The sequence below is a fragment of the Semicossyphus pulcher genome, unplaced genomic scaffold, assembly GCF_022749685.1.
Source record: "Semicossyphus pulcher isolate SPU_LCO1_2020_fin unplaced genomic scaffold, fSemPul1.0.p SCAF_25, whole genome shotgun sequence".
Lineage (NCBI taxonomy): Eukaryota > Metazoa > Chordata > Actinopteri > Labriformes > Labridae > Semicossyphus > Semicossyphus pulcher.
In genome coordinates this window covers 8546100-8562332 of record NW_027211699.1, presented here as the reverse complement: position 1 = coordinate 8562332, position 16233 = coordinate 8546100, and the positions used below count along the sequence as shown (strand labels likewise).

General features: G+C 43.6%; 1 protein-coding gene across 1 annotated transcript in view; it reads left to right on the top strand.

Moving 5' to 3' along the window:
- The first annotated feature begins 286 nt into the window (after positions 1-286).
- The window catches only part of pkn1b (protein kinase N1b), a 39450-nt gene continuing 23503 nt past the window's right edge, over positions 287-16233 (top strand). The window contains exons 1-2 of the mRNA XM_069675956.1: positions 287-362; positions 518-685. Of these exons, the coding sequence (XP_069532057.1) occupies positions 659-685 (27 nt within the window). The 5' untranslated portion in view covers positions 287-362; positions 518-658. The remainder of the gene's footprint in view (positions 363-517; positions 686-16233) is intronic.

Here is a 16233-nt window from a genome sequence, read left to right as displayed (position 1 = left end):
GCATATAACTGACATGCATTTTATATAGGTTTTATTTTGAAGGCTATGACCGGAAGATGTATTTTTGTTAGTGTACAGACTTAACAGTTGTGCCCTCCTCCCCAGCATCACTCACCGGCTCTCAGCTTTCCGCAGAGCCGAGCCGGAGTGCACCGCCGCGGGGAAGATGGCCTCAGTTTCATCTAATAAGCGGAGCAGAGTGTGGCGGTGAATCCTGGGGGGTTTCGGGTTTCCTCAAAGTGTTTTCCTCTCTGATGATGCGAAAACAGCCTGCAGCAGCGGTCGATCTCAGACTACTACAGGTCAGACTGCACTGCGTGATGCGGATCAGAGTCCAAGAGTTGACATCCTGCTGCCAAGAGGTGATGGTCTCCTCCTCCTCTCTCCGCTTACCTGCTCCTCTATCGAGCCTTCAAACGTCATTATGTTCACATTTGACTCATTAGCCTTTTCTGCAACTCGGTACATCAAACTGCGCATTCACTGGGACTACTGTCTATTTTCTTAATTATAACAGGACCTCCAACGCTGGACTGTTTGTATTCAACACTGGAGGAGTTCAGCTGCTCTATCTACAATGATCTGACGGCTATTAAGTGAGAAAAACATTAAAAGAAGTCTGCTGGCCTCTTCTTCTAATTGGCTGTCCAAACTGCACATGATGGCCAATAACAACGAGCTACAAGTGAGTTTCCAAACTTCTACTTTTTCATAACTTACCGTCTTATTGCGACAGTGTTAATGTTCATTTTTAAGGTGGGAAACTAGGAGATGTTATTTAAATGACCATTGTCTATATCTCTAGTGATGGGACGAGCCTTGTGGTGCAAATACTCATACAAACTCTTGTTGTTCAGACGTCTTTAAGGCATAGTGTTCTCTGAAAGGTTCTTAGAGTGATTGAGCATTAAACTTCTTTAAGCTAGGGGCATTTGTGAAAGACAAATATACTATACTAAACTATATATAAATAGTTTAAGCTAAAGAGGCCAAGATAGCCTGACTTTTAGTACCTAGATTGGGTCAAGTTCCATAAGTGCCAGATCCTACAGTTCCCATGATTCAATTAGTGTCTAACAGTAGACTCTCCTTGCCTTCTAAATGCACATCTCATTCAAAGTCTACATGTTAAATTTGTAACAAGGATGTGTGTGTTAAATTGTAGTCCTTAATGCTATTTGGTAGACATGGCACATACTCTATTTTGTGACTAAGTTATGAGTTGCAGCTAATGGGCCTTCCGTAAGGGCTGCACCAAACAATTGTTTCCTCAATGACTAATCAACTAGTTGAACAATAATTCACTTCAGTGAAATGTCAGAAAGTTTTGGGAAAATAATCCATTTAGTGTTTCCACTCTTTAAATGTCCAAAACACCAAAATATTCAGTTAGAAATGAAAAGATTAAAGCAGCAAACTCTCATTTTTAAAGGTTTGAACAAAAGAGTGTTTGACTACTCTGACAAGAACAATATATGGATAACCATTTTCCTCTGACGTCATGCCAAGGTATGTAACTTAGACGCTGTTACAATGATGTTCTACTGTGTTCAAGGATGCAAGGCTTAAATGTAGGGACTCTATCAGATTGTTATCATTGATCAGCAACTAAAAAGTTATGTTATGTCTTAGCACAAATAGCACATTTTTATGTATTATTTCTTTAAAGGTAAAACATTAAAGGTAAAAAAACGACACAGTAGGCGCTGACTTGGTTAGTATTTAACCAATTGCTAGCTGACATTACCGTTAGCTATAAATGAACATCTTTCCTATCGTATCCTGTAACCTAATAGCAGCAATGTTAGCTAGAAATTGGTTGAATGGTCACGTTAGCTGTTGTAAAACAGAAGCTAACGGGTTATCAAATATGTTGTTTTAGTACAGAAAGTATCTGAAGCAAAACAATGCATAAAAGTCTCCAGCTCATTTCTTCTTTAGCATATGTTGGAAAGTGAAAGCAGAATAATTTGACAGTAAATTAGGAAGCGTGCCACTTCCCCTCTGAGCGTGCCCGTGTCATGACCCCCATCAACATATACTGACAGCTAACTGACGACCTAACAGTGATGTTTCAGGACATTCTCACATTACTGGTGACATTTAAACCGATAAACTTGCAGCTACTTTATGTACAACCTTCATACAGATTCCATTTATTCATTCAAATAGAGCGACTTCCCAGTTGTGTGACAGTAGTTGCCCTCAGGTCGAGTCAGGGGTGAGTCATGGAAGGTGTTGCGGTGTCAGAGCCTCAGGTCTAATTCAGAAGGGGTTCGGTTACCATTACTCTGGTGTCCGCGTTGTCCGGGGCGCAGCGGAGCAAAGTTTTAAAAATTAAAGGCCGGCTCAGCTCATGCCAGGTTAGTAACCCTGTCACAAGGTTAAACAGCTGCAGGGAGCATGTGCAGTGGATATTTTGCAGTTTATTTAACTCAACTCAACCTAATTTACACAGCACCTTTTATACAACCATGCAGGCCAAAGTGCTTCACAGAACAAGATTAAAACAGCAGAGCCATCTAAAAAGCACTGCAATGAAAAAGGTCAAAAATTAAACCAAAAGTAAAACATAGATAAACAGGTATAAAGATACATCAGAAAACTAGGCTAATAAATTCCAATATAGATTTAGTCCATTTGAAACACTTGGACTGGATTAAATAAAGGGATGTGGGACTGCTTGTATTAACAACCACAACCTACTTCCTGTATGTATCCCCACACATTGACCTCTGTGGGTTGGGTTTCACACAACTCATCCTCGCGGCCTGTAACAGACTGAAAACAAATGAGAGCGCTCCAGAATTTCCCATTTCCTCAGCAATGAAATCAAACAATCTACGTGACGCAGTGACACTTTACATCTTCATTTGTTTATGAGTAAATACTGGCCTTCTCCTTGACATCTATGAGTTTCCTTGAAAGGGGAAGGAGTCTCCAGGAAACCAGTTTCTTGGAAAGCTGCGCTGCGTATGTGTCCACTGGATCATTAGTAACCATTAACATGGGCACCATGATGGCCATTATTTACATCGTTCCTGCAGCAGATGGAGATAAGGGCTGATTATTTAAAGCGATAACCCGGGAATCTGTAAGTCTTTCCACCAAGTTCAGGTGTAAAGAATAAATAATGACCAAATTTAAACTGATATAATCTCAAAGTTCTCAGTTTCATTATATCTGGCAGCACCTTATGGCGATAAAAGGCAATGACAAGTGCATACATCCCAGATAACCAGACATCCACGGTTGGCTCCGGTTGTAACTCTTGATTTTCCTGGCTGACGGTCGCTTTCCTTTTCAGACTGTTTGCTTCATCTGAGCGTCGAGTTTGTTTCTTCTTCTTTGGATTTTCACTTCTTGTTGAAGTTGTATCTGTAGTCATCCATCTTTTCTTTGTTTGTTCAGCCATAGTAGATTACTGTTTACTCGCAACCGGAAGAGACTGGAAAAGCAGCCGCTTAGCTCCGCCTACCCTCTCTGGCAGACCAACCACTGCTGGCTGATGGAAAACGCGTCACTAACTGGGCGCCGCTTGGGATTTTTTCCGCAAAATTCGCCACAGACACCCAGTCTGTAATAATACTATATACTGCAAATACAAAGGCTTTCATCAGTGGGCCATAGGCTCAGAGGTCATAAAGTCCTTAGTATGGGTCAAAAACTCTGAATACTGCATTACCCATAATGCAACTCAGTGGTGTTTTTTCCCTGCCTAGTAAAGTCTTATTGCTGTATCTGTCAGAAACGTATCGACAGAAGGACAGGCTTCTCTGTTGGTCAGCAAATGAAAAGACGGTAGATCCTAAAAATCTGGTGGGACATAAAGCCAACAGCTAAAGTTAGCATTCAACAACTAGCTAGCTAACATTAACTTAAGCTAGGAATTGAGTTCTTCCCTAATGTACTGTTTAACACTTACAAACCGTAATGTAGGCTACACAGTTGTTTGATGCTAACACTAGCAGTTGTAGCTAATGGGTTGCTAAAGGCTGTTTGCCTTTTCTATTGTATCGTATAAAACTTTCCAACAGTGATGTTAGCATTCAGCCGCTGCCTAGCTAACGGTAACTTTAGCTGGTTAGAGGCTGAATGCTAACATTAGCTCTTGTCTAACAGCAGCTAATGGGTCAAGGAATGTGTTTTTCCTTGAAATATGGACTGATATCCCTCCAGATTTTCACAATAATTTGTCTTTTAAGTTGCTGATAATTCGGGAAGCGTTGAACTATTTGTCAGATTCCCTGCATCTATACAATTTGCAAGCCTTAAACACAGCAGAACAACATTATTGCAGCATCTGATCTTCCCACTCTGAGCGCGGTGTCAGAGGTTCGCTGTGTGGAAATTGTTAAGGCTGGTACAATGATCTACAGCAGCTCGTGAATCATTTAAAGCACATTTTACTGTCCTTTCTCCGTCTCTGCTTTGTTGTCAATACATTCAAACATGTTTGCGACCTCCTGACTGAATCTAAATCACCATGATGGCTGCCTGAGCTGCAGCTGAGCAGTTTCCTGCCTGCTGTGAATAATTCAGCCTCCCTCTGTGATGATGACAAGGGTCCAGTCATCATTACCTCAGGCCAGCAGACGGGCATTGAGAGACGGCTGATTGAGATCGAGGGGCTCGTCAGAGTGGACCCGACACACACAGCGGTGCGGTGATTGAGCGCGCTCGATCGCTTTATTTCTCCTCAATAGCTCATCAAGGCTGCACTGCTGCCAACACTTCTACTGGAGGTCACAACTGCTGGGCACTCTGAGGAAAACAACTGAAATGACCCATCCCTCGCTCTCTTCCTCGGCCCCTCCTCCCTCTGTTAAGAATACATTATCCATATATCCACAGAGGCCATCAGTAGAAAGTGTAGCTCAACCATTAGTGCCTCTCTGCCCTCTCCTAAATGAACGCTTCCCTCCTTCTCCTTCGGATGGTTTCAAGGCGTGTAAAACTCCAGCTGAGGATGTGAGCTCTACATAACATACGCTGTGATGTAGCTGCCCCCTCATGAATTCTTTATGTCTGCTGGTTTCCAGTACTCATCCTCTGTGAGAGTTCTGCAAGTCAGAGGAGCCTCTCAGCGTCGAGGAGTTTTCAGTTCCAAATGACTTTTTTATTGATCATCCAAGAGAGCGGAGGCAACCTGGTCCATTTCTTTAATGGCGTCTGACTTTTGAGCACACTCTTACAAAGAACAGCCCGGTCGCACAGTTAGGAATAATGTAGAGAGAGCGGCTTGTTATAGCAGAGTAGAACTCTAACAGGGAGATACAAGACGAAGGGGTTCCTCCGCTTTAACAACCCACTCACTGTGCATTATCTGTACATTAACTGCAGCCTTAAACACGGGATAGCCTTCTTTAAATCGGTCCACTTAGCTGTTATAACTCACATTTGATCAAACATTTCCACTGAGACGACGTGGACAGGACCGCACAAATCACTGTGGCATGTAGTTGTGTAGTTTTGTAAAGTTTTCGGTCTGTAAAGGCCTTTGCACTTTACTAAATGCGTTTTTTTTTCCATCCGAAAATTCCCAATACGAGACAAAATTCCTTCGTCAAGGAGAGAATAGAAAAAGCAAACATTGGTCCATCCAATCCTGAAAAGTTGTCAAGAGCAAGGAGCTGCGGAATGTTCCAGATCGTCTCCAGGTGTTATTCAGGAAGTCAGTGGTCCCGTTTGATAAGCTGCCTGCAATACTGGAACCACACATTAAAAAGAAAAACACCAATTTCTGCGATCCAACTGATCCCGAGCAGTGGCTGGCAGTATGTCTAAGCTCCACACACACACACACACACACACACACACACACACACACACTTCATGAGTTTAATAGGCAGTCCAAATTGAGCCATCGAAGTGCGCACTGGGTGAGTTCTTCGGTAGATTTATCATAAAGTGCTTCGTGCTGGGAGACGAAATGAATGAGCTCATCAGATGACATTTTGATGATTTGTATGTATGGTGGCTCTGAGTGGTCAAACAACTCTCTAAAGGCTTTTGACGGATGTGAAAAAACACAGAAAATTTAACCTGTTCTGTAAACTTTAATGACGGACGAAATATTCAGATTCGGTGTGTAAACGTGATCGACAACGTGAGGTCGGATTTATTTTTTAACGTGAATTTCGGACGGAAAATACGGGCTTGTTGTGCAAAGTCTGCAGCCTTTTTCTTCTCCATTAACCGGCTGACTTCATCCATCCATCCATCCATCCATTATCAATACCGCTTATCCTGTTCAGGGTCAAAGGTGGAAAGGTGGACTGTCGACTTCATGTCTTATTTAAAGTTGTCGGTTTCTTTGTCGTCTCGCTGTTTGGTGTCACATCCTCCTCTTTTACTTTTCTCCTCTTGTCGGCCTCAGTGTCAGCGGCCTCATAGACATATCACTTTTATAGGTTGCCGTTGAATCTACCAGACTTCTATCTGCGGATTGATTTGATGAGATGTGATCCTGAGATCAGGTTGGATCAAAGCTGCGACCCTAGCAACGGTCTGTTGTTCAAAGCAGCGGAAGCATCAGTCCCTAGAATGCCATATTTGACCAATCAGAATTGAGTTTTCAACACAGCCGTGTAATAACGTGTTATAATGCACGCTGATGTCTTGCATCTCACTCACCATAATGTGTGTCTCCAGCTGCCCCTGCTATGGATAATAGGATTAGGAGACTGTGGACTTCACTGTGCGTCTGACCTCCTGGGAGGGTAGCATTAGTCCCCTCAGCCACCCACACACACATCCACAACCCCCCCCAACATCCCTCCTGCTGAATCCAGGATTACACTGTCTCTCTCCCAGACACACCAGCAGACGAGCTTACAACTGCTGCACAGCTCTGATGCACTGATGGGACATTTTAATGGCACGCATCAATAAACCTGACGGATGTATCTACGCCCCCCCGGCTCGCTCATTACAGGATGTTGATACCTTAAACGCCAACGAGCGTTCATGCCAGGCTAATGTTGCTCATACTGTCCCTTCAGCAGGCCCGTGTCCATTCAGATGACCACCAACACCAGCTGTTGTTGCTTTATGCCAGCCATCCATCAGGCTTCCAGAGGATTACTTATCACTGATACCAGGCCAAGAGAAGACCAGACATGCAACTGGGAAACTGGTTCAGGATTGTCAACTGGTTATAATGGTTGCTTGTTTTCAGCTACATTTTGCCTTTTTCTAAGCTGGTTGTGCGAGTTTTTCTGGGGCTTAAAGGGATTGTGGTATTACAGGATTGAAGAATGTGTTGCTAGGAACAACACGTTAGGAAATTGGTGTCACATTTTGGGAGCAGTGTGTATCGTAAACTAAATCTGGAAATGATATTTTTCTCAGAACGACTCGGGGGTAGGAAGGTCACAGAGGATGCGAGCTAGTTAGCGGCCGTGTGTTCGCTTGAGAACCGAGCATTGATTGGTTGCCAAAGTAGTTTTGTAATGCCACTGGGCACCAAGGCTCAGTGGGGCTTGTGAAATAGCTTATGCTGTGGTGTGAGGGCTGGATTTAACACTGAAATAACAGCCGGTGGTGAAGGGACAAACAAGGAAAGTAGGAAAGGTTGAATATTGAATCAGCAGAAAAGAATAAAAAAGGAGTTGATCGATGGAGACAAAATCAAACCTGAAATTTTTGATTGAGTGCCTTTTAACTGAAATTTTGACTCTCTTTGATACTGATACTTTCACAACAAAAGTTATATCCGGACACTTCTCATACAGAGCTGCTCTGGACCGTAGTCTTTGTAATATTTACAGACACACAACATTAATCCACCATGAGCAAGAAAAGCTTCCTTCTAACAGGCTGAAACCTGGAACAAAACTAGACTCACAGGTTGACAGCCATCTGCCTCAACCGTCTGGGTCAAAAAGTGGATAGTGAGAGAGAGAGTGAGATGGATAGAGGGAAACAAACAGACGCACGGACAGCAACAAAAATAACAACTTATACTGGCAATGCCAATTATAATGGTAGATTGAAGTAAATTATTAATATTAGCGTTAACAACTAAGCTTTATCTCAAAGGAACGTTTGAAGCCGACTCCTTAAAGTAGAGAGGGTGTCTCCCTCCCCGACCCAAAGGAGAGACGCCCGATAACTGAAGGCTCTACCTCCCACACTACTCTCTAAGACTTTAGGTACCACGAGCAGGCCTGCATCCTGGGAGCACAATGTTCTAGAAGGGTAATAGGGCAGTATGAGCTCTTAATGGTACCTGACTGTTAAGAGCTTTGTAGGTGAGAAAAAGGTGTTAAAGAGCAGCTCCAGTCATGTTTTAAGACACATTTTAATTACCTCCCAAAGCATCTCCTCCTTCTCCCTCATTAAAAGTTCCCATATCTCTACAGTCCCCGCCCACTATGCATGTTTCCAACCGCCTCTTCTCTGCCATCGTTCAGTGGCAACTTGTTAAAACTTAGCTAGCTTAAAATGTAGTAATTAGCATTAGTAATGTTAACTTTAGTAGTCAGTAGTGAGTTTGCAAACATGACGATGTTGGTAACAGCTGGCTCGCGCATTGCTGAAGAGGTTCCCATAGGTTACACATAATGATATACATAGCGTCACCCCGTCCATTAACGGGATTGGCTCCTTAGGTTTGTGACATCACAAACCTGCCAATCTGAAACGTGTTGTTCAGCCTGTCCTTGGTACACTGAGGTTTAAAAGCAGACAGGCCCAGCCATGGAGATGACTGCTGATGTTGTCCCTGATATGTCTTGTAGCACATGAAGAACACCACATGGAGATGTTTACAAGGTTAAACACTTGATTTTCACTGGAGGCGGTCTTTAAAATTCTATTTTAGATATCACAGGAAGCCAGTGCAGAGAGGCTGATTTCCTAGTTCTTGTTAGTACACGTGCAGCAGCATTTCTGACCAGCTGAGTCTTTAGAGACTTATTAGAGCAGCCTGATAACGGGGAATGCAATAATCCAGCCTAGAAGTAACGAATGCATGGACTAGTTTCTCATAAAGTTGCTTTTCAGCCGCTCTCTGTGTGACCTGTTTGTGGTTACACCTAAGGCATATGAGATGAGTTATCCCTCCGCCGCGCTGTGGTCATGTGATAGCCTGTGTGTTTTGGTGTTGGGTTTAAGGGGAGGACAGACCTTCATAGGTGCAGCGACGGGCTGGGCCGTGATGCCGTCCTGAACAGTGGACTGTCTGTTCTGTCGGCCCAGAGGCCATAAATGCGGGTAGGAGCGGGAAGAAAAAGCAGCTATTATTACCTGCTTAGGAGGGAGAGACACAGGGAAGCCTACCCTTCAAAATGTAACCCAAACTGGAGCCATTGTTGTAATTAAAGTCTCTGAGGTGGAATTGTTAGAATAGTGGCATACTGAGGCACAAATAGCAGCCAGGTGCCATTGTGAGTTTGCCTTTTTTTTACCCACCACCAACAATGAGTGATAGATACCAGAGTGGTAACTGGAGGAGGATAAATAGTCGTTAATGAAAAGGATGCAGCGGCTTCAGAGGGAAAGTACAGAGAAGAGAAAGTTCGCTTAATACGTACCTCCTGCACAAGTAGCAGAGTTTAACTGCACATTAGCCATAAGCATAGTCAACAAGGTCAGCAACCTCTGTGATTAGTTATTCATGTTGAGTTAATGGCTCTTTGTCAAGGCAGATGTTTTATAATGAAATAAGTGACGTTACAGGTGTGTGAGGAATCAGGAAAGGACACATTAAGGATGCTTTTTGAAAAGACAAACATAGTAGTGTGGACTTGGCCTCCCACGGTGGGAACGTCACAAAGTATTCAGACTTATTACTGTGACAAGTGACCACACTGTTGATTTAAGTCTTCTTATCTTCAAAGAGATCCAACCATATGATGCAAATGTTACATTGTGTCTGATTCTTAATGTAGCACAGTGTAAACCTTTGTTTGTTCCGACCAAGTCACCTGATTGGACAAGAGGCGTTCCATGAGTGCTGATATAGAGTATAACAGCACTCTGACTTTTAGGGCTGTACATCACTCCGCCTCAGGTGTTCTGAATGAAGGATACACCACACAAGGTATCAGGTCTACTGAAACATGTAGACAAACACAAAGTAGCAGGAGTGCAGGAATATGTTTGGTTTGATTGGCAACAGTCCAGTTCCAGTCACGTTGCGTAACTAGTTGTGTGGGCGGAGCCAAGTGAATTAAATGAGTAAACAAAATATAATCTGTCGTTTCCTATTATATTTACTACTATATGCTGCTTTGAGAACTGTTGTATAACGGCAATAACACACTCTACTGTTCTACTGAATATCACTGCGGTGCTGATATTCAGTATAACAGCACGACCTTGAGTGTGTTATTTCTTAATAAATCAAAGACCTAAAACATGCAGGGTGTGTGCACTACGGTCTGACCTTAAGCCACCTTGAATGTACTTGTTTTTCATTAGCCATCATACTGTAATTATAACTCAAACGTTTGTGCGACTGGTGTGTTATTCTCTTCCTGTTCCGTGTTTATGAGTGCCACGCCATCGTAATCAACAGCATCAGTAAAGAGGATAATCATCTGCATTATAGAATAGACCTCTTATCCCCCTCAGCCCTTCTGCCATCATCATTTTTAATCTGCTTTCCATGTCCATTACCATCGTGCCTGCTCAACCATTGCATCACATAGCGGGGGCTCTCTCAGCTCCGCGTCCCATCCTGACCGCTGTAGGTGACTTGGAAGCATATTGCATGTAGAAAAGCATCTGCCGTAACGCGCGTCAGTCAGCCTGTTATCTGCCAGATTCAGGAGTGGTAGGCCGATCGGCGCAGTGGGAGGAAGTCTTAACAACCCCAGATTTAAACTACATGTGTTTGGTTGTCTGGTAAAATCTCCTGAGGACATCCGTGCGTGATTTAGGCAACATCTGAGGCTGGATCTGTCCCAGAGATTGGGGGGATCTGGTTATGGTTCAAATCCGGTGGCAGTTTGACTTCATTCATGTTTTGGCCCTGAGAGATCTCAGGGCTGTTTGATGCTGAATTTTTGAACATAACACAACATATGTTAAATTCTTTGTGGTGCAGCAATTATTGTGGCTCCTCCTTACATGAGGGCGGTTCTTCACAGCAAGGTCGACAAACCCTCTTGGCTTAAGCTGGCTCAACAAGCAGAGAATAACGGGTATCATGAAGGTGGGTATTAACTTTCTCTGTGGATATATGTGTTACAATTTAATAAATGTCAATATGTTACAATCACTGGCTGCTTACTTTGGTCAGGTTGTTTTGAAGGACAACGATAAAGAATATATCAGAGTTATTACGGCACAAACTGCTGCTGCAAATAAGGCAAGAGGGGAATGTTGCAGAAAATGATTCATTTGAAAATTCAAGCTCCTTCGAAGCGACCTTTTTAAAAATGTTTTTCTGGAAAAACAGAATTATGCAGTTTTCACTTTTTCACTGTGAACAATAAAGACCCAAACATATGAAACCCATGAAAATATGAGAATATCCGTTTAAAAGATACGGCCCCTTTATTGGATAAGCTGCAGGTATTGACAGAGCTTCTGGCTGTTTCTCCAGAACAATCCTCCAATTGATCCAATCTGTACCGTTTTGTCTACAGGGGCCGCCAAGATCGACACAATATGAGAGTTCCTCTCAGTAGCTTTTAAACATTTCTTCTCCGCGTGATGCTTTTTTCGCCTCCAGTTCGCCATACATCCATCGTCTGTACCGCTTATCCTGTATCCTGACATTACACATTAATCTTGCTCTGTTGTCCTGTTGCTACCCGTTCATCGTCTGTATATTTACTTGTGTGTTTATTTTAATATCAGGGGCAAAAGTCCAACTGTGGCTTCATCCTTTGTGGGCTCATGTCACTAGAAGTTTAGGAGAATCCTCCCATCAGTCTGACTGTGAGTCTCTGCACGTCATCCAGCTCTCATCACAGAGCAGTGTGTTGTCCTCACACTTACGGCGGAAGCAACCAAAATGGAAACACTCTCCATCAAACATTTAACAACTTTCTCAGATTGCAGTTCTCTCCGTTCAGGTTTCTGTCTTCATGCTGCTCAGACGACTAAGGCTGCATTCTGATTGGACACTACAAGATAATCTGTTATCCACTGTGACCTTTATTTTTATGGTTTCTTCTTAGATTACTCTGTCGTCTTTGTTCAATGTTCCCTCCTCTCCCACATGTGTATTTTCTCTGGTTTTAGATGTATGTTTTTATCTCCCTTCCCAGCACCATCCTCCCCGAACTAGAGGGAGAGATTCAAGCCATAAAGCGTCTCATTAGTTCCTCTGAGTCACACCTTTATCGAGGTTGACTGTTGTAGGTCAACAACTTTGTTTGCCTTTTTGATATGCAGGTGGTGCTCAGTGGAGCATTCAGAGAAAAGTGGGCTATGTCCGTTTTAATTTCAGTCCAGGACCTGAGCCGGGCGCTGGGCAGTGCCAGCTCCTGACTCACGTCTGTTGTTTCAGAAACGTTTGAGCCTGAAGGAGCAGGATTTGTTGCTTCCTTGAAACGTTCAGAAACATTTCTTTTTTGTTTCAGTGTCCTTCATCTGCTGCTGCATGCATGTCAGGGGCAGACTAGGTATGTGCACTATAGAGCTGTTCTCATGGGGGCTTTATGCTGCTTTATTCCTCTGCAGCCCGAACAGGGCGACTGTTTGTTTGTTGCTGCAGAGTTCACAATGAACAAAGCCGAGAGCACAAACACATACGCATTTAGTGAAGTCTCCTGAGGAGATCGACTCTTTCACAAAGATGCCATTCATGCAGATCTGCTCCTCCCCAGCTGTGGACACAACGCGCGCACACACACAGACAGATGTGCACACACACACAGAGGAAACACTTTCTCTGCTAACCTTGTGCACAGACTGTCTTGTGTTCGCCCACACCGGGGAATCCTCTCCCCTCGTGCACGTGATGTCTTCCTCAAGCCTCGGTGGTGCTGCAGATTTGTTCATACCGCCATGTTGAACTGTACCACGGCCAAAGGCGATTTGGCAGCAGAACTTACCCTGAAATATGAGGGATTTTAGGGATTAAGGGGCAGCACACATTCAGTCCAAGGTACACTCAGTAAACTGTTAACTCATTCATCGAGGGCCGGAGTTGAAATGTAATGTGAGACTGTAAATCAGCCAGGATTTCAGCAATGCTCGTTTTGTTTTGTCCTAAATAAGAAGTGAAGTGTGTTAGTATTTCTCTCCGATAACGTTTGGTGACTTTGCAAGAGTCTGATTTTAAAATAAGAGCATTTAAAAATGACCAGCAAGAACAACAAAATACATTTTCTTAGAAACCTTATCAACATTTTTAAACCCCACAAACCAAATCTTTTTTTGCACGCCTTATGCAGCCGCAAGACCAAATCACACCAAAAGCAACAGTTTGAGTGTGAATGCACAATAACCTGCTGAGCAAACAGCATGTCTGTGCTCTGATGCTGATAGCCCGTATTTAAATCGGCAATAATGGGGCGCCGGTTTAGCTCAGCGGTTTAAACGTGCGCCCCATGAGAGGGCTCAGTCCTCAGCGCAGTGGCCCCGGGCTCGACTCCGACCCTTGGCCCTTTGCAGCCTGTCACCCCCACCCTCTCTTCCCACAGTTCCAACTCGGTCTTATACAATAATCAGCTTTTATGCAAACATTCAGCTTTCATTGTCCTGCACAAATGAGCCTTATCGCAAAAACAACAAATTCTAAACACCAGCACCAATACCTTTTCTTTTTGTTCCCGATACGGATTCCAATACCTGGACTTGAGCATCTGGTAATACCAAGTATTCCTCTGATATCAGTTTGAAAAATAATTAACATATTATTGGTGGAAAACATTGATTGCTACCATTTTCTAGCTTTGACTAACACTGCACTCGAACACTTTAATTGCTTAATTTTCCTGAAACAAGCTGATTGTTGCGGGGGGATAATAAATTATAGTATCAGGTAATCGCAGATTCCCCACTTTCAGCGGCATTAGAGGCCGATACCTGTTCTGGTATTTGAACAACGTTACTGTTCAGACATGAGAGTTGTATCAATACTTTCATCTAAATCTGTCGAGGAAGTTGATACGCATATTTGCTGGTCTTGTGCCTGTAAATGCAGCCTGATTGTAGCTTTCATGCAGGATTATTTGGTCTAATATTATAAAAACATCAAAGCACAAAAATCAAACTTAAAATATTAGATTTAGTCAATCAGCCCAAAATAGAAACATTCCCAAACACACCAGACTTTGAGTGGAGAGATACTTGTGACCAACATGATACTTAACTCTGGCCCACTTCCCCACTTCACAGTGGGCTGTGTCTGCCCCCTGAGTGTATCAGTGTCCTGGTGTTCACTCTGTCCTGCACACGCTTCCCTCTGAACTGCTGCGCTGACATAATGAGGAGCAACATTTCCTCCTGTTAGTGCTCCCATCATCCAGCTGACACCGCCGTACTGCGCTGTTTTATTCATTACCAACCAGTTACAGTACATTAGTCCTGGCTCTGTGTGTGTGTCTGTGTGTGCGTGCATAAAATATGAGTGTGTGTTCCTGCTCGAGCTTTACCTCCGTCAGAGTGCAGTTTAAATATTTTTTATTCAGCATCTATTGGTTTAGTTTATCTGCTGTGCATTTGCATGAAAACACGAGTGTTTGTGTCTCTTTGGAGGATTAATTAAAAATCTCTCTTCACCCCCACCCCCACCTCCACCCTCACCCCCACCCTGCGCCCGCTTTTAACCCAGATCCCAACCGCTGCCTCCTGACTCCGCCTGTGTGCAGACGTCGGGATGTGAGGAGAATTTAAAGTTGCATTCCTCCCGAATTCTGTCTGTCTCGCTCCCTTTCACATGCGGTGTTTCAGTCTACGAGATACCACACACACACACACACACTCACACACACACACACTCAGACGGGCCATAAAAGTGATGAACTATTAAGCGAAATCTGACGTCTTAAGTGCCCTCGTCTCCTTCCCTTTTTATTTGTTTCTGCTGAGCCTCTCGTGTATCAAGACATCCGTTTTTGCTACCGATGTTTTCATGTTTTGCTGCAGCGTCCTCGACACAGAAAGCCTCACAGCACAGTTTAATCCACATCTTCCGGATAATAATCATCACCAGTAATTTCCTGAAAATCCAAATCCCCCGTTTCCCCAAACAAAAACATCTCTCCGTGCAAAATACGGCTCAGAGGACATTTATTAAATGATTATTATTTCTGGCAACACTCTGACAATTAGGTTAAAAGTCAGGTCCAAAGCCACATCATCATTATTATCATTGCGTGTGAATTGAAGGTCTCGGTGAGTAGACATTGGAACATTTCCCTTCTGCCTCTACTCCCACAAAGTGGACTTAACTCTCTATTTATAGACACGGACGAGGCGAGATGATCCGACGGGCCATTAAAACTTAATCAAAGGGATGGCTTCTCTGTCACCCAGCGGCGGCGCAGGGCAAACGCCTGCTAACCAAAATGTGTCACACAGGATGGGGCATGACGGACAGGCAACACGAGGAAGAGAAATAGGGACGAGGGAGAAACATAGAAGAGGTTAAAGGTGTAAAAAACAGGCAGGGGAAGATGGAGGAGGTTGTTGAGAGAAAGAGAATAACAAAAAATTGTTGTGTTGAGTCCTTATAGACTGACAGCGGCTTTTTCCAGGGGCGAACTGCTCCTTTAAGATGCTGTCAGACAGCGAGCATGCTGTAATTTTAGAGATTTTAAAGTCATTGTTGTAGAAATATAAGGACAAAATAGGATGTTGCGTGGTTAATTATACAGCGTGTGTTCCAGGTCACTCCTAACCAGGTGAACGTGGTGAGCCTGTCGCTTTAAGAGCTGTATGTATAAACAGATGTGATGTTAGTTCCTGATAACTGTGGTCAGAACACTTTTAGTAACAGTATCTGTTTGACAGACACGATGAGCACGACGGTTTGGTCCTCCAGGCATCGATCAGGCTCGCATGTTAAGTTTTAGCTTCATTGCAGGAGTTGTTACCGACAGCTCGGACTTATCTGTAAAGGTGAGACAGTATGGACGCATGGGGTCTGCTGTGTGTGCAGCCACCTGTCCGCATCACAGAGGAGACGCTGGGAGCTGCTCGGTGAGGACACATTTGACTACCTGCACGCAGATATGACACACAGAGCGTTTATGTCTCTGCTGAAAGGATGCTAAACAAGCAGCTGCTGTGTGTTTTGCATATTCTGCTTAAACTTCACGCTAT